The 24,173-nt window shown below is 40.4% G+C and overlaps 4 protein-coding genes across 5 annotated transcripts; 1 reads left to right on the forward strand and 3 right to left on the reverse strand.

Annotated features, from left to right (window-relative positions):
• Positions 1–229: 229 nt before the first annotated feature.
• On the reverse strand, positions 230–12,699 carry trmt11 (tRNA methyltransferase 11 homolog). The gene is made up of 13 exons (XM_034127202.1): positions 12,592–12,699; positions 12,174–12,239; positions 11,988–12,061; positions 11,749–11,830; positions 11,554–11,646; positions 11,331–11,465; positions 11,085–11,241; positions 10,893–10,973; positions 10,297–10,461; positions 10,076–10,148; positions 9,681–9,815; positions 3,430–3,550; positions 230–566 (listed from the first exon to the last, which is right to left on the reverse strand). The coding sequence occupies exons 1-13, from the start codon at positions 12,667–12,669 to the stop codon at positions 426–428; spliced, it is 1,401 nt and encodes a 466-aa protein (XP_033983093.1). The 5' UTR covers positions 12,670–12,699; the 3' UTR covers positions 230–425.
• Positions 12,700–13,181: 482 nt separating this feature from the next.
• LOC117480449 (actin-binding Rho-activating protein) lies at positions 13,182–15,195 on the forward strand. 2 transcript variants are annotated; one of them, XM_034127777.1, is made up of 3 exons: positions 13,182–13,310; positions 13,525–13,570; positions 13,708–15,195. In XM_034127777.1, the coding sequence occupies exon 3, from the start codon at positions 13,716–13,718 to the stop codon at positions 14,250–14,252; it is 537 nt and encodes a 178-aa protein (XP_033983668.1). In that variant the 5' UTR covers positions 13,182–13,310; positions 13,525–13,570; positions 13,708–13,715; the 3' UTR covers positions 14,253–15,195. The 2 variants fall into 2 exon arrangements, with proteins under 2 accessions (XP_033983668.1, XP_033983669.1); XM_034127778.1 differs by having other exon boundaries at positions 13,193–13,224.
• Positions 15,196–15,267: 72 nt separating this feature from the next.
• On the reverse strand, positions 15,268–19,472 carry hint3 (histidine triad nucleotide binding protein 3). Its single transcript, XM_034127779.1, has 5 exons — positions 18,498–19,472; positions 17,896–18,013; positions 17,604–17,673; positions 16,228–16,354; positions 15,268–16,138 (listed from the first exon to the last, which is right to left on the reverse strand). Exons 1-5 carry the CDS (start codon positions 18,633–18,635, stop codon positions 16,091–16,093), a joined length of 501 nt encoding a protein of 166 aa, XP_033983670.1. The 5' UTR covers positions 18,636–19,472; the 3' UTR covers positions 15,268–16,090.
• Positions 19,473–19,534: 62 nt separating this feature from the next.
• LOC117480448 (nuclear receptor coactivator 7) lies at positions 19,535–23,134 on the reverse strand. The gene is made up of 6 exons (XM_034127776.1): positions 22,934–23,134; positions 22,410–22,556; positions 22,149–22,301; positions 21,943–22,038; positions 20,941–21,014; positions 19,535–20,790 (listed from the first exon to the last, which is right to left on the reverse strand). Exons 1-6 carry the CDS (start codon positions 23,075–23,077, stop codon positions 20,652–20,654), a joined length of 753 nt encoding a protein of 250 aa, XP_033983667.1. The 5' UTR covers positions 23,078–23,134; the 3' UTR covers positions 19,535–20,651.
• Positions 23,135–24,173: the final 1,039 nt, after the last annotated feature.

Consider the following 24,173-nt stretch of genomic DNA (forward strand, 5'->3'; position numbering starts at 1 on the left):
ACGACTCAGACAGAGAAAACTATGTCAGCCACGTGTTGCAGGCACAGAGGGAGTAATGATAGCCACCCTTTAGTTGCATTATGGGAAGTTTAGGATCCATTGTTTTTGTAGTTTAACCTTTATATTAGAAACGTAAAGGCACTTTATGGAAGTGCACTTCTTAACCTTAAATGTGTACCCCATATTTACAAATGAACAAGGGCTGCATTCAGGCAGTCAAATGACACTAGTATTTTAACAATTTATTTGGAAAGCAATAAGTACAGGCATAAAACATTACCATAATTAAAATCGTGAAAAAGGTTTTTAAAAATTATAAGAAATAAGCGAGGAGTTTGTTCCCATCTTTGAGTCCACTGGTGTTGACTTGTTTTCTCTAATCTATAAAAAGACACTCACACTTCATGTTGAGGAAATAGCTTCATTCACTCTCCATTGACAGCAGCTTTGTTGTCCTCCTTGCCAGACCTCTTGTTTACTCCGCTAAAATACTTCTCTCTGAAGGCGTTGTGTCCCTGGTAAGGGCTGAAGCGTGGGTCTGCGAGATAAGCCAGGCTGTCAAGTTCCTGTAAAGAGACAGACAAATGCAGGTTATTGAACCAAACTGCCCTCGTTATTAGAAAGGAAACAGAGAACTTCTCACAGAGCCACATAATATTAAGTGTGGAATACATGTATTTATTCTCATCTACAAATATATATATATTCTATTGAGATTGACAGCTTGTTAAATACTGTGATGAAAAAAAAAACGTTATATAAAAAAAAAAGGTTTTTACATTATACTATTACAAAGGTTATTTAGGGGTCAAGTTAAAAAACGTAACTTTAATGAAGCAACTTACACGAGCTCAGTATCATATTGGCATCACATGGTTTCCATACATTTCCACTGTTTGTATATGGGAACAAGACTGTGCTGGTGAATATGAACCATGTACTGTATATGAACTGTTATGAATCCCTTCAGAGAGACAGTTTGTCTTGGCTGTAAGGTAGCCGCTGGTCAGCGGAGGGATGAAGGGAGGAAGAGAGATGCTGGGAAGAGGAATAATGAGGTGAGTTGAGTTGGACGTGACGACTCCGATGCTGGGCCTGTAATTTGTCAGCAACACCTCTCTTTTGCTTGCTGATGCTGCCAAGCAACCTGGAAACAATTTCCATGACCACTCTGCGGGAAAACTCGTGGGTAACGAAACTGACAACGCAACCGTGACCCCAAATGAATAAGGACAGAGGGACAAAAGTACAAACAACTGCTAACAGTCGGAATAACCAATTAACCATACAGGTGTAGGATTACACACATTTAGTATTAAAATGGGCAAATGAGTAATTTATGGCCACCAAACACATTTTGTCACACCCTATAAATAAGGAAATGTGAGGTTTCTGAGATGTTTTTCTGCACTAGTTTAACAGGAAATGTCTTACAGCAATTAGGCGTGCCCCGCTATAGTCAAGAAACAGTGCAGACACATGCACGTTCATCGTAGGCATTCAAACACATTTAGGTGTTCACACACACCAAGCTGTGAACCCTGGTGATTGAGTGCAGAGAGGTGCAGAATGCGGATTGAAAGGGAAAACTGTGCAACCTGAGAGAGACAGCAGTCAGATAAGATCAAACAGCTGTGTGTTTGTGTGTGTGTCATACAGGGCCCTTTATGGGAGCAATTTGGGGTTTTGAAGTGGAATGGATGTCAGATCCAAAGATGGATTGTTTTCCATACGATGTGTGATTAAACCATTTAGGGTTCCAGTATAAAAGAAATGAGTCAATTACAGACAGATGGCGAGGATTTACCCCAGACAGACATAGAGACACCATCACTTCCATCGAGATGATAAAAAACACACAGATGTGCGTACTGCATACATGCACATGACACATACTTTCATGGTTGCGTATACAAATAATTATATAAAGTGCACATGAAAAAAAAACATGCATGAACTGGCCGGTTCACATGCTAGCATTTTACAGAAACTGAATCATATCTGTTCATGCTCACACAAACAAACACACAGGGTGGTACTGTGTAGATCTCCAATATTATGGAACCTCAACTTATAACAGTATAGTACATTTAAAAGCTGTGCTTCCAATTTGATGTACGAATAAAATGAGATACGAGTCAATTTTACAGCTTTAGACACATACAAATGAAAAGCACAAAATGTTTGTAATTTGGTACATTTGTGCCTTTTTTTTTACTGTAACTAAAAAAGGCTACTTTTGTGCCACTGTGCTGCCAAAAAAAAAGACAATTCCTTTAGGAAGAGTTATTAAACATATATGTTACAGTGTATGTAACTTAATCTAACAAAGTCAAACACTAGCATTCATGGAAACGGTAACACTTTACAATAAGGTACACAAAATGTGCTTAGTTACTGAGTAGTGAATAAGGAACGACTAGATAGTTAATGGTTAGTTAATGAGGAGTTCCTGAGTGACTGCGATTGAAGAACTGATGGTTAGTTACTGGTAAACAGACTGGGGGGTACTGTATTAATGAATAATTCGTTAATGGTTAGTTAATGAGGAGTTCCTGGGTGACTTTGACTGAAGCAATGGTCCGCTGCAGCAGGGCACTTTTAAACCGGCCATCTTCGGCTGGCTTGGGTCCCACACTGGATCGACTGGTGGATGTGGATCCGACTCACGTGTTACTGCTTGAGTCATCATTACTTACCTTACCATTACTTAGGCAGTTTGGGTACCGTAAACTCAAGTAACGCATACAAAAAGAGTAGTTACCCATTACCTTACCGTTCCTTAAGCAGTTTGTGTCCCCTCAAGTAAAGTAATGCATCAAAAAGAGTAGTTACCCATTACCTAATGATTACCATACCATTACTTAAGCAGTTTGTGTCCCCTCAAGTAAAGTAATGCATCAAAAAGAGTAACTCATTAACTAACCCTTAACGATCATTCATTAATACAGTACCCCCCAGTCTGTTTACCAGTAACTAACCATCAGTTCTTAAATCAGTCACTGAGGAACTCCTCATTAACTATCTAGTCGTTCCTTATTCACTACTCAGTAACTAAGCACATTTTGTGTACCTTATTGTAAAGTGTTACCATGAAAACTTGGTTGGAAATGTATGATGACCTTAATTTTGTATTATTTATTCATGATTACCAGTTATTTTTTCTATTAATTATTATGACTCAATATGTTAGGATAGTAATAATTGTATATTGTACAACAGTCCCGGCTTATTGAAAGTGCTTGTTTTTCTCTGTTGCAGGATAATCAGTTTATTGCGAAACAAAGAAAAGTAACAAATGCCTGTATAAGAGAAACTGGAACTTTCACGTTTTTTTCTTGAAAAAATAAGCAATATAGAAACTTGATTATCAAAATAGTTGCCAACTCATTGATCAACTGTTTCAGCTCAAACGCAAAAGGTACACACCTCAGGGTTCTTGATCTTCTCCATGGTGATCAGGCGGCGTGATGTATGGCTGGAGAGCGTCTGCTCACAGTTGCTGATGATCCGGAGACATGGGTTCAGAGGCACCATCTCAACACAGTACCTGGACAGGGGAAAACATACACACTCACAGTTAAACACAAGTGTCCAAAAACAAAGGACCAGAAAAAAAAATCTATTTCAATAACACCTAAAAGCTAAATGAGAGGAATGTTTAATGTGAAAACAATGAACTTCCTTTCTGTCTGGAGGCTGCTTGGATACAGACAGACTAATCCTGTCAAAATTACTACCTAACTTTGCCAACTGTCTTTGCCACCCATTCCAAGGGCTCTCCTTTCCCCCTCCGTGTCTAATTCCGTTTCTCTCCCAACAATCAAATCGCTCATTTATTGCGAAGATGAAGGTGGAAAAAGTGACTCTGGGCTGACAGGTTGACTGCTGGCTCTGTCATCACTAGCTAGGCCAGGTTAGGGCCTATTAACAGCGGATGATGTATGTGTTTGCATATTTGTGTCAGTAGCACTTTCTCCTAGCCGCCATCACAGTAGCAGCAGAGCAACTCACGGCCAGATTTGCCAGTCACTGTTTGTCTGCCCTGTTGCCATGGCCACATGTGGGCCTCTGCGGCGACGGGATGTTTGGTCGCCAGGGTGACCACCGGCAATGCAGTCAGGTGATAATTCTCCCCTGTCAATCAGGAGTCATTAGTGAAGAGCCCGACATGTTGAGCTAGTGTTAACATATAGCCGAGGCCAGGTTGTCTTTCACCTTCAGATCTTCCTTTGGAGCTGCGTGTTGGTCGCCAAATATTCCCCACCTTTTTGCAGACAGTTTGTACCCTTGGAGGCTCACATTTAGCATGGTAGGAATTTTTATTTCCGTTTGTTGTCGGAACAATACTGACCAATCAGTCTTGAGCAGACTTGAACAGGAAGCGAAAGAGGCAGAACACACTAGGTACCAATTATGTTACTTATAAGCTGAACATTAGCTTGATACCTGGCTACTTGTGAAAGAATCCAGGCATAGACATACATTATTGAACCTCTACATTCTAGAGGTTCAAGTTGCTAATCTGACTGTAAACAACAGTGGTGAACCGTCAGGGCCTTCAACGTATTCAGAGAATACCATGGAACACTCAGATAAATCATCAAACTAATTATATAAATAAAATGTAAATAAAAGGAATAAATGAGAATCGTATCTGTGTTGTTGATCTGTAATATTACAGTGTTACGTTGATTTGTTTGTCCTTCTCAGTCCATGCACTACGCATTTCAGTGGTTTTGTGTTAGAAAAAAAAGCAACCAATCAGATATTGTTCTGGGTCTCTGGGAAGAATTGTTGTTAGTACCCTTTTCAAGACGATCATTCAGTGAAAAGATGGACATTATAAAAAAAAGGCCGTCCAACACAAAGTGACTGCCTCCGTGACGTCCGTCTGACTAGAACACCCGCATTTTCGAATCCGGTTGGGTGTGTCTACAGAAGGTCCAGCTGTGATAGACACGGTTCGCCACTGGTAAACATGAACAGCGAAAAAAAGACAAGGTGCAGATGCATGCACAGCTGTGGTCGCAACTACTGTGAATTCCAGCATTACCGTTATTGTCCAGAACTCAGCTCACAGCTTTATTTGTCACACTTAATCAAACCGTATTTAACTTTTTGGCCTTGCAACTGCCTATGCTTTGTCCAATAATTTAGAGGCTATTATCCCACAGGACACATTTAAATAGTTATAGGATGTATACTGTATTTACACAACACAGATTGTTTAACATTTATCAAATTAATGTTAAATTGATATCATTTGTCCCATAGTATTTCAAAATCAAGCACATTTATGCTCTCAATTTTAACACATGCATATTCTGATAAAAAAGCAGTGGCATGCAGCCTCTATGTCCAGTATCATTAGATGAATTCAAAAACAATTCAAAAACGTCCAGACATTTATACTAAGGTGAAAAATGATGACCTAAAAATAAAAAACATGGCTCATTTAGACTCATTCACACATATCCCCTTACTCCTGACAATACAAGCACTTCATTTCTTCTCTTCACTTGTTTATGTTGTAATTAGGTCATTTTATGGCTGCGATGACTGATTTAACATCATCTGTCTTGATACTTTTTCCTCTTTCATTTATTTTTTAAAAAAGGGAGAAAGGGAAGAGAGTTTAAGGGGCCTGGCCTGGTCTAGACGACGTCGTTTGCTGACAGGACTTTGTGTCACCTGTCATCACGCACACACACAAACCTCCCCATTCTCTTGAATCAGACAGACACACACAAACCCCACTGTTTCTACCACAGCGATGGACGCAGATACACACAAATGTGGGGGTGACAGAAACACGATATCTCCCCCGTAGAGCCCCAGATTAGGCCCAGGAGACAGGCTACGTCTGGGCTTACACACTCACTCACACACAACTATACGAGAACACACACATGTGATTGTGCACAGAAACACACACACACACAGGCCAGACTGCAGAGACAGATAGTTCACATATCTGACTTGCCTGACCTCAGACGTTTATTTTGGCACGGCGCTCTGACAGGCACTGGTAGATGAGTAGCAAAGACAAATGTGTGAACATGATGACACAAATGTATGCATGGGCTCATACGCAACACCACACACACACATGTGTTCCGATGCTCACTTACAGAGACAAAGGGAAAAATATCTGCAAGGTGTGAGTAGATACAGTCTGCTTGCTTTTCCTCTCACATACTATAAAACTAGAGTATGAATGGTTATCTCATCTCCTCCTGGTCTTATAATCAGCGACCAGAAATAACTCAAGCCCAGCAGGGATTATTTTTCCTTCCCCAAACATCCGCTGTGTGTTGTGGTTTACACCTTTACAGTCAAACACCTGTACTCCGAGTCAGCACTTCACTTTGTGCTATAGTGCACAGAACATTTAACAATGCACAACTTTGTTTCAGAAGAGCCGTCTCATGGAGCCCACATACAAAGGAGCCGACAGTTGTGGTTTACTGGGAAGCAGCTGTACGAGCGGGGAAACCTCAACACACCTGTATACTTCTCTGTATAAACACCGTCATTCACACAGGTGGACGAGGTTTTATAGAAGCGGGAATGGAATATTTCTACAGCTAGAGGGGAAATGCTGGAGGGTAGAAAGTGGATAAGTGGGGTGGAAAAGTCCTTGTGTGCCAGTCTGCTGGACTGAAACTGAAACATCTACACAGCGCCAGGTCTTTAAAAGCACTAAGCAGCTCATTAACTAGTTTCTCATTATTCAACTAATTCATACATAGACATCCGTTACTGTATATGTTTAATTTACACTACCCTATAAATTAATCGTCTTTCAACTAACCATGTTTACATTATAATAAGTCTTTGTTCAAAATTGTGGGAATTAATCCGGCCAAAAAAAAGATTTTCAATGTTGTATGTTGCCCTTTCTAGAAGCCTGTTTCGTGCAGTTCTGGTTTATGCCTGCCCCCTATTGATGCAAATTAATATTTTGAGAGAGGCACCAGCAGGAGGAGTTCTCAATATAAACCAATAAGGACACAATAAACGTCCAATTTAGTAATGAAATATACAGCTACATGCACTAAAGCATTGATTTGAACAATCAACAATACATTCGTCAAAGACCCAGTTTGACTTTACTAACAGAAATGAGTACGCTTTAAAAAGTGCTGGATGGCACTGTGATAGCCAATGACAGCAAACAATAAAAAGGGCCTTATTATGCGTATTTTCACGATCATATTTGTATGTTGTGCCTCTACATGCTTTAATATTCAAAAGGTCTTTATTTTTCTCATACTGCCTGTGCTGCAGCACCTCGTTTCAACCTCTGTCTGAAATCAGAGCCCAGTCTGCTCTGATTGGTTAGCTGGCCGGCTCTGTTGTGATTGATCAACCACTTAGAGATGTCCCGCCCCTTACTCTATAACAGGGGTTTTCAAAGTGTGGGAAGGTGAGCCTCCCCTCAGAGAACATAACAGCCGCGCCCCCCCTCCCAATTATTATTGCTATTATTATTATTATTATTATTATTGTTGTTGTTGCTATAATGCAGGGGTATTCAATTGCATTTCAAAGAGGTCCAGTAAGAGAAAATGTCACTCTGTTTTCGCTGTCTACCTTCCACCATTTGAAATTACTCCGACTGTTTCTCTCCACTTGTCTCGTCTCTTTGTGTGTGTTTGAATCTATCGTGCTGACTCACTGACTGCACCGATTTGATTGGCTGAGTAGCGTCACCTCCTTAATTAAACAATAACTTTTTTAAACCTTTTTATCTTTATGTTTTAAACATATTGTATAAAACTCCCCCACTACTTGGACTATTCCTTGCACCCCTCTAGAATAAGCCCGAATGGTCTCAACCATATTGCATCAGTAACGTGCACTTGTTAGAACAAGATCGCAAGGACACTGGTAGCGATCAGACAATTGAGTGTTGTTCAGTTTGTGTATTGTGGAACATGCGTGTGCGTGCATGAAAATATACCACACACCCAATTACAATAGCATGTTCAATTCACTACCCTGGAAGTTAATAAAGTTGGAACAGCCTGTGGACAGCCGTTCTTCCTTGCATGTCAGTCGCCGACACCTTCTTACAGAGGACAGGCAAATCTAGCTGCAGCACGACCCGTATATTTTCGCACGCCGTGTTCTCAACACATATTTTTTTTAACATTTTTAACATTTTTTACATTTTCAACATCGTGGATACATCCTTATATGCTCCCGGCAACACACTGAACGTCAACTTTGCCTCCTTATTACACTCACCCCTACTTTAGTGGGAACAATGAGTCTGCGTCTTTGATGCGCACAGGAATAAACGCAGACCATCCTCTGGCTGCAGCCTCGACCGGCACTTGCTTTTGCTTTAGGTGGAGGTGAAGGGAATGAGCACTTTTACAGCCTTTTTGGCGAGGTGGGGGAACTCGGTCTCCACAGACAGCCAAAAGTGTGCAAGTGTCACTTTATTCATCCTTTTCTCTTCTTTTTTTTCTCACGCTGCGCCTCCCCTGAAGCTCTCTGGCGCCCCCCAGGGGAAAACCGCTGCTCTATAACATACGATGTGTTGGAGAGCTAGCCAATAGAAGTGCAAGTGCTACTTAGTGATGTCACTGGCTGCATCTCACTTCTCTTATTTTTCATTTCCTCACTCCTCTGTCCCACCGGAAGTTGATTTTTCTGCGCCATCTTGAGTAGCGTCCCATTGCCCTTATTTGTGCCGGAGGATCGAGGAGCGATAACGGAGGAGCAATAATCGAGGAACCACCAGACCATCCTCCGGTGAAATCCTCAGCCACTCGCCCCGCCCCCTTACTGTGTATCGCTCACTGATTGGACGATGCAGCGCATGCACTGATCTGTTGCTTCTTGACTTGAGAGCAGTTTAACAGCGGAGTGAAGAAAACACATGAAACTCACAGGACTCACTCCTCAGTTTATACTGTGTTTTGTTTCAATTAATGTATCATTTAGTTACAAATATGTGATATATCTGAACAACAAAGTGGACAATCCAATGAATGTTAATCCAACTGGTTTTGATAGATAACATATCTCTTTTTCTTCTCTCAATAATTGTCATTCTTTTGTGCACTCAAATCAATATTAATCAAACTATTGTTCGTTTATACATTTTAAGAATGGCGTTTATCTTTTTTGAGAATTAGTTGAGATCCTTGAGATCATAGATCTCTTTTTCAAGGGAGACCTGCAAATTTGGGTCTACAACAGATGATACAAATGTTTATGTCAGTAAATGTGTACTAACAGAGGCGGGGGTGTTTGAAAAAAACGGGGACAGAGCTGGCTGCTGTCAGACGATCAGCTGTGCGGCGTCATCACAAACGGATGTCGCTTCACGTGACGCTCCGGAGGAAAGGACGTCCCATTGCTCTTAAAACTAATTTCCCTGCTTCTTCTCCCTTCTCGTGGTTTTCCCAAGGAAAAGACGCAAGTGAGGGACGCAAGGATTGAAGTTAAGAGAAGTGAGATGCAGCCACTATGTCGCCGAAATCAAAGGAGTCCAATCAAGGCGTTTCAGGCGGGAGGGATGGGGTGTGTGGGAGAGAAACATCCTCTGGCGTGAACTTTGGGATTTTAGCCTTTGCAGACCATTTACATGCACAAAAACACACTACAGGAAAGGGAAACCCAATAAAGCTAAATAAGGTATTTTAAGTCTGCGTACTCACTCTGGTCTGTAGACAGGTAGCCAATAGACCAGCCTCCCGCCCAAAACCAGGTGGTGGGCGGAGAAGTTCAACAGATCTGTGAAGATGTCACTCAGGTGGTACGCCTGAGTAACAGAGACGTGAGACTCTTCATAGCTGGGCAGAAGAATCAAAGAAACACAAACAAGTTTGGACCAGGGCAAAAAAAAACACAACATCAACAAAAGATACAAAACATTTCAAAGTGTTTCCTATTTTGAAGTCCACCTAATTAGGTAATTTTACTCAGAACAAACAATAAAACCTGTCAAGGCTACCCCTGCTCTAGATTACAACAAAGTCTAACTAGAGTAAATAAGTGATACTTAATGCAGAGGAACAAATGTTGGTATGTTTTGAGCATCAAGTGAACTTACATGGCATCTTGGGGTTTGGTCACGTCTTTGTGAGAGCCCGTTCTCCTTGTGGACTCACGGATACCATACGGAGCTGAGGTCAGAAAAAAATAGTTTATCCCATTATGATACCCAATTTAATATTTTGCACTTGTGTAGCTAGAGTACATGCTTGCTGCAACTCTGCTTCAGTGAAAAAAAAGCTATTGATTTATCACAAGTTTTTAATACTAAAGACCTACGATCAGTGATGATGGCATCAAACAGAGCCGCCTCCCTCCACACATGCTTGGACGCATCAGACACCATGACGTCTACATACATGTCCTCTGTTCCATACTGCCGCAGGTTGGCTCTGATGTTCTCGTCAGGTCCTCGCCACGTCTTGTTTTTACGGCTTGACCGACCTGAAAGAGGAAGGCACTTTGAGAAATGTTGGATAGCATCAGAAATTCAGAGCAGGTTCCGGCCACTGTTGGTTGTGAACGGAGAAATGACCTGATACAATATCTCAGAATGAGAACACTTTATTTAAATATGTAATCTATAAATAAAACAGAATAATAATATTTGTATTTTATACAAACATAACAAGTTAAATTTAAATGTGGAAAAAGAAGGTAAAGGAAGCTAAGTAAAATGGTGCACATTGTACTACAACAATAAAAATGTAAAAATGTGTATAACAATAGATACAGTGGTATATTAGTCTTATAAAGATATGAATGATGAAACCCAACTATTGCGTGAATAATTGCACAGGTTTTATCTGCAAGCTTGAATTAAAACATAACCTAAGATAAAGCCAGAAAAGAAAATAAGCTCGGAGTAGATTTACCTCTACCATGAATAGTGTTGTAATCTATATCCGTTCCACAGACGTAGGCTCTAAAATGAGAACATGCTACCAACAGGCTCCCTGAAACAAAAGAAAGACAAAAGAAATATTAATTTGCAAAGATTTCTCTTAATAAGTGATTATTTATATATCTATTTATTTGAGTGAGAGTCATTGACAGGATCATCTCACCTGTGCCAACAAACGGGTCAAAGACAAGGTCATTCTTATTGACCTTGGCGTGGTTGGCCATGATGAATGATAGTCCAGCATCCATACTGGTGTTTCCTATGAAGTGTCTGTTCTTCACGCTGTGGGAGCGAATCAATTCCCGCTGTCCATCCGCTATCTGTCGCAGCAGGGTGTAAAGATGAACAGTGGTTAGTTGCAGATCACCTCTTATCAGTTGAATGCAAACAAATGTCAAATGTATCTCACCCATCGACCAAAATAGATGTAGTTAGGATGCTCGGGGATGTCGTTGGGGTCTGTGCCGTAATCTTCCAACAAACAGAAGATGTGCTGAGGGCTCTTCAGGTTCACTGTCCCTTCAAACGGAAGATAGTCCATGGACTGGCGGAAAAATACAAAACATGACATCCTGCACACACATATAAATACATGAAGGCAATCAAAGATACTAGGACATCTAAATACTCACATCAATCCTTTTGATTCTGTGCTCAAACTCCAGAGTCTTGTTGAAAGTGTACACATTGATTCTGTAAGTTGAGTCTTTGCGCATGAATGGTGACTATAAGGAGAAGAGCACAGATAGAAAATAAACATATTAGCTTACAACATGTTTGTTTTTATATCAACAGCAGGGTCTGTCCAATACCATAGCATCACAAACCATGTTCTCTGTTGGGTACTTCATGAGGGATGTTTTGAGCTCAATGTGCGTTTTTCCGTGGCCCCAAAGTTCAAAGGCAGACCTGAAAGCAAGGATAATGCACGAATTACAGCTAAATCTTGACTACTGTGGCACATGTTCAGATGGATGCCATTATATGCTGCATGTTTAGGCTGTTGCATTACTACGGGTGCAAGACCATAAAGCAAAAATAAACTAACTTAACAACTAAAACGTACTTTGCACAAACAGATCTGGCCATGACGCCGCGGACATCCTCCTCGGACAACCCATCCAGACACCAGAAAGGAGTCTTGAGAGAAGAGACAAGAAGAAACCTTCATCATAAATCATCAAAGCCAATAAATGTATCAGTTGGGTTTTGGAAAATAAAGATTTGTAATAGGTGCTTTTGATCTGCAAACCTTTTCTTGGAAGTTTCCACTAGAATGGAACGGTTTTCCTCTGAGAGCCAGCAAGGACTTAATCTCCTGCAAGATCACAAATCACAATCAATTCAATATAATCTTCATGAGTAATTATATTACTTCATGAGTAATATCAGTGGGGATTCCTGTAGAATTAACCAAATAACACAGGCGCACATATGTAGTTCCAGCTGGAAAAACAGAGTGTAAGTGTGTTATTCTTGCGTGACATCAAAGCTTAAACGTTATCACACTGATTTGACAGTTATCATCTATATACAGTGATATATGGTTAGCATGTAGCTAACGCAGCAAACCACGTGAGGAGGGACTCTTCTCTGACCGATTTTACAAACAAAGAACTATAAACATTCGTAATAGTCAGACAGAAACTGAGAGTAATTATATAAATTACCGGCAACCTGAAGTCCAGATTATCTTGGGCAAGATGTAACAAATACTTGAGGCATGATTGACGGGTGGAGGTCGCCATATTTGTTGCGGATTCAAAATACGTCCGGCTTGAAACCAGGGCTGCGAAAGAATAGTACCGATTGGGGACCAAATTACCATAAATGGAAAGGCATGTTAATTTATTTCAGTGTAACTACGTTGTATGACATTATATTGTGGAATGTGTGTGTTTTATGTGCGTATAGTATACTGTCTACAGGCGGTTAAACCAATCGTTTTACTATTGCTGCTGTACATTTGAGCTGTTTAATGAAATTGAGTAGACTGGTCGAAAATGTTACTGTAAAAAAGTTGGTTGGTTGGCGTGATTTACCAAAAGAGTAACCGTCGCGCCTATAATCATTTGTTTGTCGACATTCACTCAGTCGTATGCGCTTTATCATCTATTCCTTCCTAGGATAAACTCCCCTCAGGATGTAATCTGCTTTACTTGACACATTGTCGTTGCCGCCCTATCTGGCCAGTGATTGGCTGTTCGGAGCTTCTCAAACACGCCATTGGTTGAGACAGATGTTCATCAGAGCGGTTTTTGCCTCAAGAGAGAAAAGTATCGGCATTCTTGCTTCTGTCAGCGGTGAGTACTGCAGTATTAATACATGTGTGTTGTTTGCACTTTGGATACAATAAAACCTCATTGCAGATGAAGTGAGGATCGAGGCAGTGAGTGACATTTGAGTTGAATTATGTTTTATAATTGTTTACTCCAAACCTCTGATGGGTTGTGAAGACATAGGTTATGTAAAGCAGGTTGTATAATTCTTGATCTTAATTTTCTTTAGTTTAAATGAATTGTATCGTTGTTGTTGTTGTTGTTGTTGTTGTTGTTGTTGTTGTGGGTTAAATCTGTCAATACTTACCATAAATTGATATGCAGATCTCTACAGCTGAATCCCAGCAAACAGGACAACGTCAATAATTAGGTAAATAATTTAAGGAAGTTGATTTTTAAATAACAATTGAATGAAAACAGCAATTGGCTAATATGCATTGAGTGATAACATTGCAGTAATGTGTGTATACCATACCAGTTAAAGCTTTGTAATATTCTCTTCATTAGAGACAGTGATGGGGACGAGCAGCCAGAGCACCACCATCATAGAAACTGAAGATGACGTCCCCAATTCCAATCAGTTTTGCGATGAAGCTGCAATGTGCATTGTTTCTGTGAAAGGCTTGAAAGAGAACTGGCAGAAGTGGTCCGATGAGCACCGGGAGTATCAGAAGCTCAACCCCTTCAGTCACGGCATCAGGCCCAGTGTGATGGCCCCTCAGAGAGGCCAGGACGACTACGGGAAACCCCTGCAGGGCTCCATGACAGAGCAGAGGGGGAAGGATGCTCACACACATATAAGCAGAGAAGTTGAGGAACTGTGTGAGGTGATCAGGAACATTGGGGAGCCAGGAGACAAAGATGGGGATGGAGGAGGCGATGGAAAGGTGGTGACCGTAGAATTTAGGAAACTGTTCGAGCATTATGTGACCATCTCTAATAAACTGGTGGGGGTTCTTCTACGAGCGAGGAAGCAGAGGCTGGTTGACTTTGAGGGGGAGATGCTTTGGCAGGGGAAGGATGACCATGCAGTTATCACTCTGTTGCCGTGATCAGAACATTTATGCCTTCATTCGACTTTCATGCAGTATATTGAGTGGCAAGTATAGAGCTACTTCATGGCAGCACTCACTGTGGTATTCAGATATCAGAAAGATTGCAATATTTGTATTTAAGTTATGTAATGATGCTCCTATTAAGACAGAAATGTTTGATTTTAGTTTCTCACACAAGGAAAACACCTACATTAGTATATGAGACATATTTTCTCCTCGTGCTACAAACAATCTTCTAACAATGTAAAAAGTGCAGAAAAAGAAAACATGAAATTCTCTGGAACAAGAGTTATTCAAAATTATAAAATACAAATATAAAAAACACAAATAAAGAGAAACAGAGTGACGATGAAACAGCTAAGATATTGTTACCAAATCAACCTAATATGTATTCTAGAGTGGCTTCAAAATGTTTACGATTTTCATGTTTACACTATTTCACTTACTACATTTCTCTGTGTTGCTTTATCAAATCTTTGCCAAACAAATACCTTTCACTATATTCCCTTTGCTAGGTTTCTAATGTGGTTGATGAGCCTGAACTAAAGCCAAAGAGAACATGAGGCTGCCTGTGACAGACAATATGGTGCTATAGGATGAACTTGATCCCAGCGTGCTTGAGAGCATGAATTTATTACAAGTGTGCTTTGTAATTTAACCCTTTACAGTTTGAAACTTCGTACACCTGCACCACACTGAGATAGATGTACAATAAACTACAAATGCTGCTAAAATGAAATACACTATAAGCTATGCATTGACTGATAAATGCCATATTAAATGCTGCTTGTAAAAGTTATTTCTTAGGATAAGGCAGTAGTAGATTGTTAAATTTGCAATAACTGCTTTCGGTATTATAATAAAGAAATAAACTGAGTAGTGCCCTGTCTGTTATGCTGTTACTGTGGGTGCTTTGTGAACTGTAAGCACTGGCTGCTGTAGTTAAACTAATGACTGAAGAGAGGATTAAACGGATACCAAGGACTCACTGCATTAGGAACACACTGAGAGCTGGCAATTTATTATTTATTCTTAGTTAAATTAATTCTTAAAGTGCATACAATTTCATACAGTATATACAGTATGATGTTTATTCTTTACATTCCCTAGTATACAGCAGTTTCGTCATAGCATAAATATTCACTTCATTCACCAACAGGTTAGTTCAAATCATGTCATTTTTAAACAAACGCCTCGTTTTTTTGTTAAGCTCATTAATACTTAGCTGCTTTTGCTGTAAAGGAGCCCTACAGTACATAGTTAATGAAGATGTTACTCTGTATATCATTAAATAAATACATTAACATAGCTGAGGAACTCACAGCTGTCCAAAATGTTATATCAATATATGAATAACACTAATTAATTTTCCTTACTTATACTTTTTCTCAGTTATACATGCATCACATCTGATTTCCAAATCATTAAGCATATCAAGGTATCAAAAAAGCTTGTTATTCATATGGGCTTTATATTCTTGTACTTAACACACATTCAGTAAAAAAAAAAGAATGCTTCCTTTGGTGTTAATAGTTGAAACAGGTGAATATCACCGTTTGCTCCTTGGTCCATACAATAAATGCATTTTTATTACGTCCGATAATAAGAAAGGTTGAATGATCTTCTTCTGTAAAAACATTTGAAAAAAAAATGTGTGTCATATCTAACACATCTCAAGAAACACGATTTGGCTTCCATTACTAATATGTCACCAGTTTAAAAATACTGTCATTACAAGCCAGCAGCTAATAAATGTTAGTGTCTATCATCAAACATGGCATCTTCAAGAAGGCAGAAGTTCAAAGTCAAGAACTGTAAGTATTGAAGGTGTGTGATCAGTTTGTGTCTCCTTTAGAGTTGAGAAGCTCAATCAGCTGGTCCGCCTGCAAAATATTAAAATGTCTGATTTAATAAAAGTCTGAACTGCTGATTCCAATATTTGCAGATTCAGGTTTTTGAAGGTGGAACTTACTGTGATGAACCAATAGGAGTTGAGTCTGTAGAAGAGGCGGGACATGAAGCCCATCTGACTGGCAGGCGCCAGGACATGAAGGTGTAGGTGTGTGACAGAACAGAAGGGGGGCCAGTGGAAACCAAACCTGCAGACAAAGGAAAGAGCTGTATTGCACACATGCTCACTAGCTTAAGATATGACAAGTTTTAAAAGTTTACACAGTTTAAGTGCCCCTTTAAGATATGTTATCTATTTATTTTAGAAGATTATCCATTTCCATTGGGATACTGTTAGGGTGTACTGATAGTATAATGTTTGTTATCTTTGAGCTGTATCACTGTTGATTGTTTGCTTGTTCATTTGACAGTCACAGTGATGATTATTGTGGTGGTTGGTTGTAAAGGGAAAATAAACCTTAAAGGGGAGGTGTCATGGCCATTTCCACTGATCATAATTCCATTGTTGAGGTATACTAAAATAGATTTATACTGTGCATTTTTCCAAACTCACATTGGTTTCTCATACAGCATCTCTGTAAACTACTTTTATTCACTGAATTTCACTCTCTGCCTTTAACGGCTCGTTGTAGCTCCAAAAGCTCCAGCCCCCACCCTCCCTGTGAGCACAGTGTGCTCTGATTGGTCGGGACGTTGTGAATCGCGCTGAGCTCCGTGGAGGTGTTGTTTCCTTGTTTAGGATACACAGCGAAACACAGCCAAACTCATCCTGAGCACACACAAACTCACAGCCGAAGTAAAAACAATAAGTGTGGCTTGATATTGAGTAAGAAAAAGTTTGATAAACGCTGTGAGAATGGGTCTGCAGAGAGAATTTCGCCGCGATCCCAACTGTCTGTTATCAGCCTGCAGCCAGGGAGGAGAAATCAGCTGAGCTGCCTGCTCCCTGCACACAGATGTGTGTGTGAGGAAGTCCGTGGATTGGTCAATTTGGACCAATCAGCGGGGGCTTAACGTAACGGCTCCGCGGACGTAACGTAACGGCTCCACGGATTGGTCCATTTCGTTCGCGGTACGGGTTGACATCATGCCGTACCCGGAAGAATCAAATGGACAATGACGTATCTCCAACGAGGCGTTTTGGGGAGGTATTTTCTGTGTTAGAGTTTTACTCGCTATAGGGTGTACTTTGAGGGTTTTGACTCTGCACACCGTTTTACATGCATAAAAACCTTCATAACACACAAGGGGACGGGTAATAACCGGAAAAGCACGACACCTCTCCTTTAAATAATGCGTCAGTCACTATTTGATAACAGACATACTGACCTGGACCATGACCTGCTGATCAAGTGACAAAAGCTACATCACTGACATTTAAGGAATGTTTTCCCATAGTCCCATTGTAGCAACTAAGTACCACTGAGTCTAGCTTACCTGACATCATTGAGGTCTGTTATGTTGTTTTTCTGGAGGATCTCCTTCCCTGTCTCGACCATGCGCTTCACTGGGTATGACAACCAAAGCTTGTGTTACTTTTTGAACATAATACACTTTCCCATTAAAAATACAGCACGGCAACATATTTAATTTAGTGGCAAACACAAGTTAAAAGTTCCACTTCACATTATTAGTTAGCTATAAAGTGCAGCAGTCTGTAAATAGTTCCAAGAGCAACCCTTACACAGGCATAAGCAATAGTAGCAGTAGTAGTGTAGCTAAACCTTACCCAAAGGCACGTTTTCATTGCTGAGTGATTTACAGTTTCCTACATGTTTGGTTGGTACGATCAGATAATGGTGAGGAGCTCCAGGTTTGATGTCTCTGAAACATGAGATCTCCTCATCCTGCAGCAGAGAGAAAGAATCAAGTCATCAAATACAGATGAATGGATCAGCTTCAGGAATAGAAGGAGCGTAGTAGGGTGAAACTAAAGTGTTTACTGAAGAACCAACCTTAGTTTTTGACTACATGTCAGTTACCCGGGTAAATGTGATAACCTAATTACAGGCTCTCGTTTAAGCTTTATCTCTCCTACAGCTGTGGTTTTAAAAAAGCTCCACTGTGAGTAGACACAATTAATACATACGTTAACAATAACCGTAGGGGAAACACAAGCAGACAACTATAATCAATAGCATTAATTATATAAAATAATTGCTCAGTAACCTAAGATGGTCTCAGAGAAAATCACACTTCAACTCTAGCTATATATTCACAAAGTCACTATTTGTCACAGGCTGCTTATTAACACAAGTGTTTTGCAAAGGCAGCAGGCTAAAGCTAGCGAGCTTGACACTCAACATTATTTAATCATTGCCATATTCTCACACAGTGAAGAAGCTCCGTTCCCATTTCTTTGTTTACAATCTTGCAGAAAATACATTTCTTCTCATATCCTTCAGCTGGGCCGTTGCTACTTTTGGAAACATCAACCTGAGCCGGTTGTGCTGCTTCGATTTCTGCCATTGTTGTGAACTGTCAACAGAAAGTCCTGCACAGTCTATCCCAGAGCTCATCGAGCTCACAAGGGGAAACTAAAAGAGTGTCGATACAGATTGCAATTGTAAGGGACGAATGCTGCCACCAGAGAGCGACGTGGTTCAATATATAACGTATGGTGACTTATTTTACAGTTCTTTCTAACTTTTCGCTCCCCCTTTTTTGGAATGATGGTCCTTTTGTTTGACCTAGCATTAGCCTTTTGCTAATTATCTGAACAAATACACGCTTTTCCCCTCAGGGACAGCTCCCGTTGTCCCAGGTATGGCACATTGCTGGCCAACAGTTGTTATGTTTTATTTTTAAGGTACGGTTTTTGTTTTAAATGCTGTGCAATTGTTGTTAAATTGGCTTGTGTTGTGTTTATTTGCATGTGTTTTCTTAGTGAGCAGTGTGTGAAGCTTCCAGGGCTACCAAGGCCCCAATGAACAGTGACATTTAAGGCAGAGAACCACCTCTTTTCTTCTGAATTGTACTGTATTAATATCTTAATTTAGGTTGTTCTGTTTGTGTGCAGGTCATTGAACGGGATCATTTCCATGCAGGGTGTCCTGTAAGCTTGTGGCATTGCAGCTTTGATGGGTGAGTAGGCTTTCAGCTGCCTGAACATTTACAGCAAACATTTTGTTTGCAAGTACACACAATTGTTCCATTTATTTCTACATCTACAGTCTACCACATCCCCTTTTTAGGTTTTGTGTGATTATTTATCAGGAAAAGGCCTCTGTGGTTGTTCTCTTTATCGCAGCATCAGTTTGTGATGAGAGTCACAAAACTATGACAATTCAAATACAGTATAGTCTAATCCTGTTTTTTTGTTTTTTTTTGCATTAAAAACAGCGTAGGCTACTCAGTGGAAAAAATGATGTTGTTTTAAAGATTTATTTATAATGAACTATGAAAGCTATGAAAACATTGTTTGTTGCAAGGATAGCCAACATTGTTATGTGGTTCCACAAAATGACACATGCAGTACCAGCACCTTCTGGTTTACATACAAACAATTTAAAAACAAACAAACAAACAGCCCAAAAATGTAGCTTCCTTTTTAGATTTGACTTAAATAACATTCATATAAAAGCATGTAAAAAACGTAATATTGTCTATTTATGCAAATAGGCAGACAGGTGAGACTTTCCAAAAACGGAAGTGACAGTTAACAGTTGAGGTCTCTTCCTTTACTAACCACACACCTCACAGAAAGTAAAGAAGTTTGTCGGGCAGCTCTATCATTAACTTTTCTTAACCTGAGTGGTTCGATCTGCAGCAGTATAGTTTTCAAAAATGACAACATTAAAACAAGACCTTTTAAGATAGAAAAAAACTATTACAAACATATTCCAGAGTGCATCTGTTGAAGTGTTTTACCAGAATGTGAAAAATGTGCCCTTTAGTTTAGTTTTTTGTCTCTTTCTGTCTTCAAGTTTGTTTGTCATAATAATAAAATATGTGTACACTTATTCTTACACCAACTTTCACGCAGATAAATACTTTAAACATGCTTTTTGAAATGTCTCAAACACACATGGCTGAAAGAAAATTGGAATAGTTTTCCCTAAAATTCTGAATGTGCTTGCAGTAGTTAGACACTTTTTGTTCAACAGTGTTACTGTGAACTTTGTATTATAATGCTCCCAAAGCAAAAGGATGGCATGTAGCGCCAGTTGCTGACTGGTCTAAGCAGCAGCCAGAATAGCCTGCAGTTTAAGACAGCAGCACCCTGGATTGCAGGATTGCCTCTTGTCTTTAACAGGCACAGGTCGAGCCAGCGGAAACAGACAGCCCGAGAAGCGCTAGAACAGGCTTCTACTGTATGTGGGCTGATCTGAGCCGGCTACACCGATGATAGCAGCTACTCTAGCAGGTTTTTTACAGCAGTGGCTTAAACCACACATGCTCCTTGAAGTCTTGGCATGTTCTAACTCCAAACAGGACAGTGGCTTCTGCTTTTGTTTTAAGCTCATCTTCTAAGATGTTCTACCATCATCTCTGCACAGTCCAGACTTCGAGGTCTTGTACGATAAAGTCTTCCTTGGTGGAGAGAGACTCGTTGTTGAAGGTGGGACAGGAGAAGCTTGAGCCGTGGTACAAATCTGAATCCAGCCACAGGCCAAATCCACCCCTACAGAAGAGGAAATAATACAACTTTAATTTCAAAACCTTTTAAAGCAGATCATGTTTTATGCTCTTAGATGCTACAGTCTCAGATATCCGATAGGTAGCACTTAAAGTTACTATTATATATATTATGGTCAATAACCGCATTACTTACCCTCCTCCGCCAATCTGCAGAGATTCCAAGTTGCCGCCCACAAAGTAGGAATTCTCACCGCTCCATTTGTATGCCTGAACAAAATGAAAATACATTACACTTACATTCAATCTTGTTAAAATGTTTCAAAAGTAAAATGTAATTCTTGCTCCTCAAAAATGTTTTTTTCTGACAGATAATATTTCCTGAGAATTTGTTAAGCACCTATTATAGAGAATTACCTTACATGGTTGCAAACTTTACTGGTAATAATAATACACCAATAATCAGGCTTGCTGATAGATAAGATTCTTTAACCACACTAAGGCCCCGGCTCCACGAGGACGAAAACGGGTTGAATCCGCATATTTCTCATGCGTATAGCCCTCTAAGCTCGACGACGCCGTAAGGGAAACGTAGAAACAGACCCCGCAAACGACAACGGGTCCAAAGGTGGATAGATCTGGGAACGGAGCGCTCTGGGGGGTCCAACGGGGCCGTGGAGTCGCCTATACGGTCATTCGTTTTCATAGCCCCGCCTCTCCCCGCCTCTCCCCCGCAGGGTTGCTATCATGCTCCAGTCGCTACTGACCATGCTACAGTTCTTTGTGCAACATCTACAGGAGCTCCTCCTTGAATTCAGATTATTTATCTTTATCTCGATATGGACATAAACGCGAGTGAAGTCTAATCTGACAGGACGGAGACACGCAGCTCCTGCCGCTGTGATGCAGCGGGAGCAAAACACACACAAGTCAGATCATCACCCTTGGCTATTTTAATTACCTCTCAAACTACCTAAACTAGTTATAAATATGTTCATTTTTACTGTCGGGTCACTCATTACAGGATCAGCTGCTGCATGAGACAGACACTGACGCTGTCAGAAGAGAGGAAAAAGAGGAATCCGGTGTATATTGCGTGGGGACGGAAGGTTTTTTGCGGTTGCATTTGCGTTACTCCGATGCGTTTTGCCGTATTTATCCTCGTGGAGCCGGGGCCTAAGTGGAAGTCCACTCTTACCTGGAAGTCAGGATTGAAGCTGAACAGGAAGGTTTCTCCTGTGCCGTAGCAGTATTTACTGACTTTAAATGGATCGGAAGAAAAAGCCCCAAACACCTGCAAGGACCAAGACATCGGGTCATTAAGGAGTACTCACATATTTACTAATCAGTTTGACTACATTTATTTGAAGAACAGCCTTGTCGAGTAAAGATTAAGGTGCAAACCTTTTTGTGTGTGTCTTTGATGACCAGCAGCACAGGGCTTTCTAGACCCGCCATATTCCTGTACAGAGTTTTTAGACTGCTCCCGTGGATGGCCGTGCTGTAGACCAGCTGCCAGGGATGGACCTGGGTCCTCACTGGCATGTGAGCAGTAAGCTGTAGGAAAAATTAGATTTTAATGAAAAGGTCTCCTATGTAATTGGCGGGAATCGTTGTTAAATTGTGTACTTAGATCATTTCTAAATGAGGCCGGATATAACGTACTTTCTCCAGGTGGTGGTCTTCAAACAGCTGGCTGTCGTCGCTCAGGACAGGAAGAGCAACTTCAACTTCCTCCTGGTAATCCGGCTCCTCCGAGTACCCTGAGCTGCAAAGACTCAGGCGCCGCTTGGGGTCCTTTACTGTGATAATCTGGAGGAGGACACAAAATGAAACTAAATGAAAGCTTCCTTCACACCACATACAGAAACTTGTGAGTGATTCATTACAGACTTGAAAAGCTGAAGGGTCAACATGTTATTGCACCGGTAGTGGCACCTTAACAAACTTCATCACAAAATCATTCATAACTGGATAGCTGGATCACAACTTGTGTAAAGATGCATGGAAAAATATCTATTTACAGACATTGGCGATAACCGTGATATATAAAACATAATAATACCATTCACAAAATACATGTAGTATCAATTATGCAATAATATCAGGAACTACAAACATTTATTTTCCACCCAAAGTAAAGAAACATTTTACATTATAAATCCAGTACATCTAACAAGATTACATACCTCAACATACGGCTCCACATAGTCACTGGCAAAATAAAGCACCTTGATATTATCTGGCAGCAGCTTCATAGTTTCTGCTTTCTCTTTCAATCTCTGTGCTCTGCAAATCCACATGTCTGCTCTAAAAAAACTGCCAGTGTTCATCACTTATGTTTCCTTCGGTCTACTTTCACCCTTTGTGTCAGAAACCCTATTGGTTTGACACTGTGGTGGTGGGGCCTCTCATTGGTTGTCTCTTACATGTAACAGTTTCTTTTCTTTGGAACTGGAAAGTTAAGCAGGGTTCTGGGATTGTAGGAGGGTACTAGAGATAGGATGTCCATATATAGAGAAAGTGGATTTGCGCACAACCTCTGGGATAACGGCCAAGCACTTTAGGGCCTCACTTACTGTAAGTCAGAGATACTACACGGGAAGTTATAAACTTGTGGAGTTTATTGTCTGCCGTCAGAGAGCCACAGAGGGCTTTTGTGACATATTAACAGCATGTGTGCATTTTTGCAAATCTTACCTCCCAGTTGTTAGCAGTGGGGTCCACAGGGTCACTGAGGAGCTTGTTGATCACAGCAGCCTTCTCATTCTCCACTACAAGAAAGCCTTTCTGGTGTTTCTCTCTGAACAGGAAGCAGGGTTTGCGATGCCTCTTGTTGCCCTTAGTGTAGATTTGTGGGGACAACTGCACAAAGAAAGCATATAAATGGTCCACCCTGTAGAAGCAAAAGAAGAAAGTACAATTTTATATTGTACCTCAACAGATTAGAGTGTAGTATGCAGCCTGCTTTCGCTAAAAGCATTAGTGTTCAACTTGAAAAGCAAAGGCCTTTTATCATGAAATATTGGAGGTTACAATTACCTACTGTATCAGAAAATAAATAAACAGATAACTGTATTACATTATCTTATCTGCTATCCAGTAAGTACATCTATAGCATATTCAGATCAGTATGGTCAGATCAATCATACAGTATGTTGCTGCTTTAACTTTTGAGCAATAATGACAGTTGGCCCAACCTCTCTATTTCTCATGAGAAATAAAAGTTTAAGAATGGCACTCTTAAACCTCTATTATCTTATGAGTCATGCCTGGACATGAATAGCAGGAACGTCAAGCATGCTTTGAATGTTTTCCGGCATTAATCATGCTGGGCTGACGAAAGCTGATTACAGGAATAGGAAGGAGGAGCCCCTGTTTTGGAAAATAGAGGTTGAATTCTGTTGCCTTCTCCACAAGAGAGCAACT

The sequence above is a fragment of the Trematomus bernacchii genome, unplaced genomic scaffold (genome assembly GCF_902827165.1).
Source record: "Trematomus bernacchii unplaced genomic scaffold, fTreBer1.1, whole genome shotgun sequence".
NCBI classification, from domain to species: domain Eukaryota; kingdom Metazoa; phylum Chordata; class Actinopteri; order Perciformes; family Nototheniidae; genus Trematomus; species Trematomus bernacchii.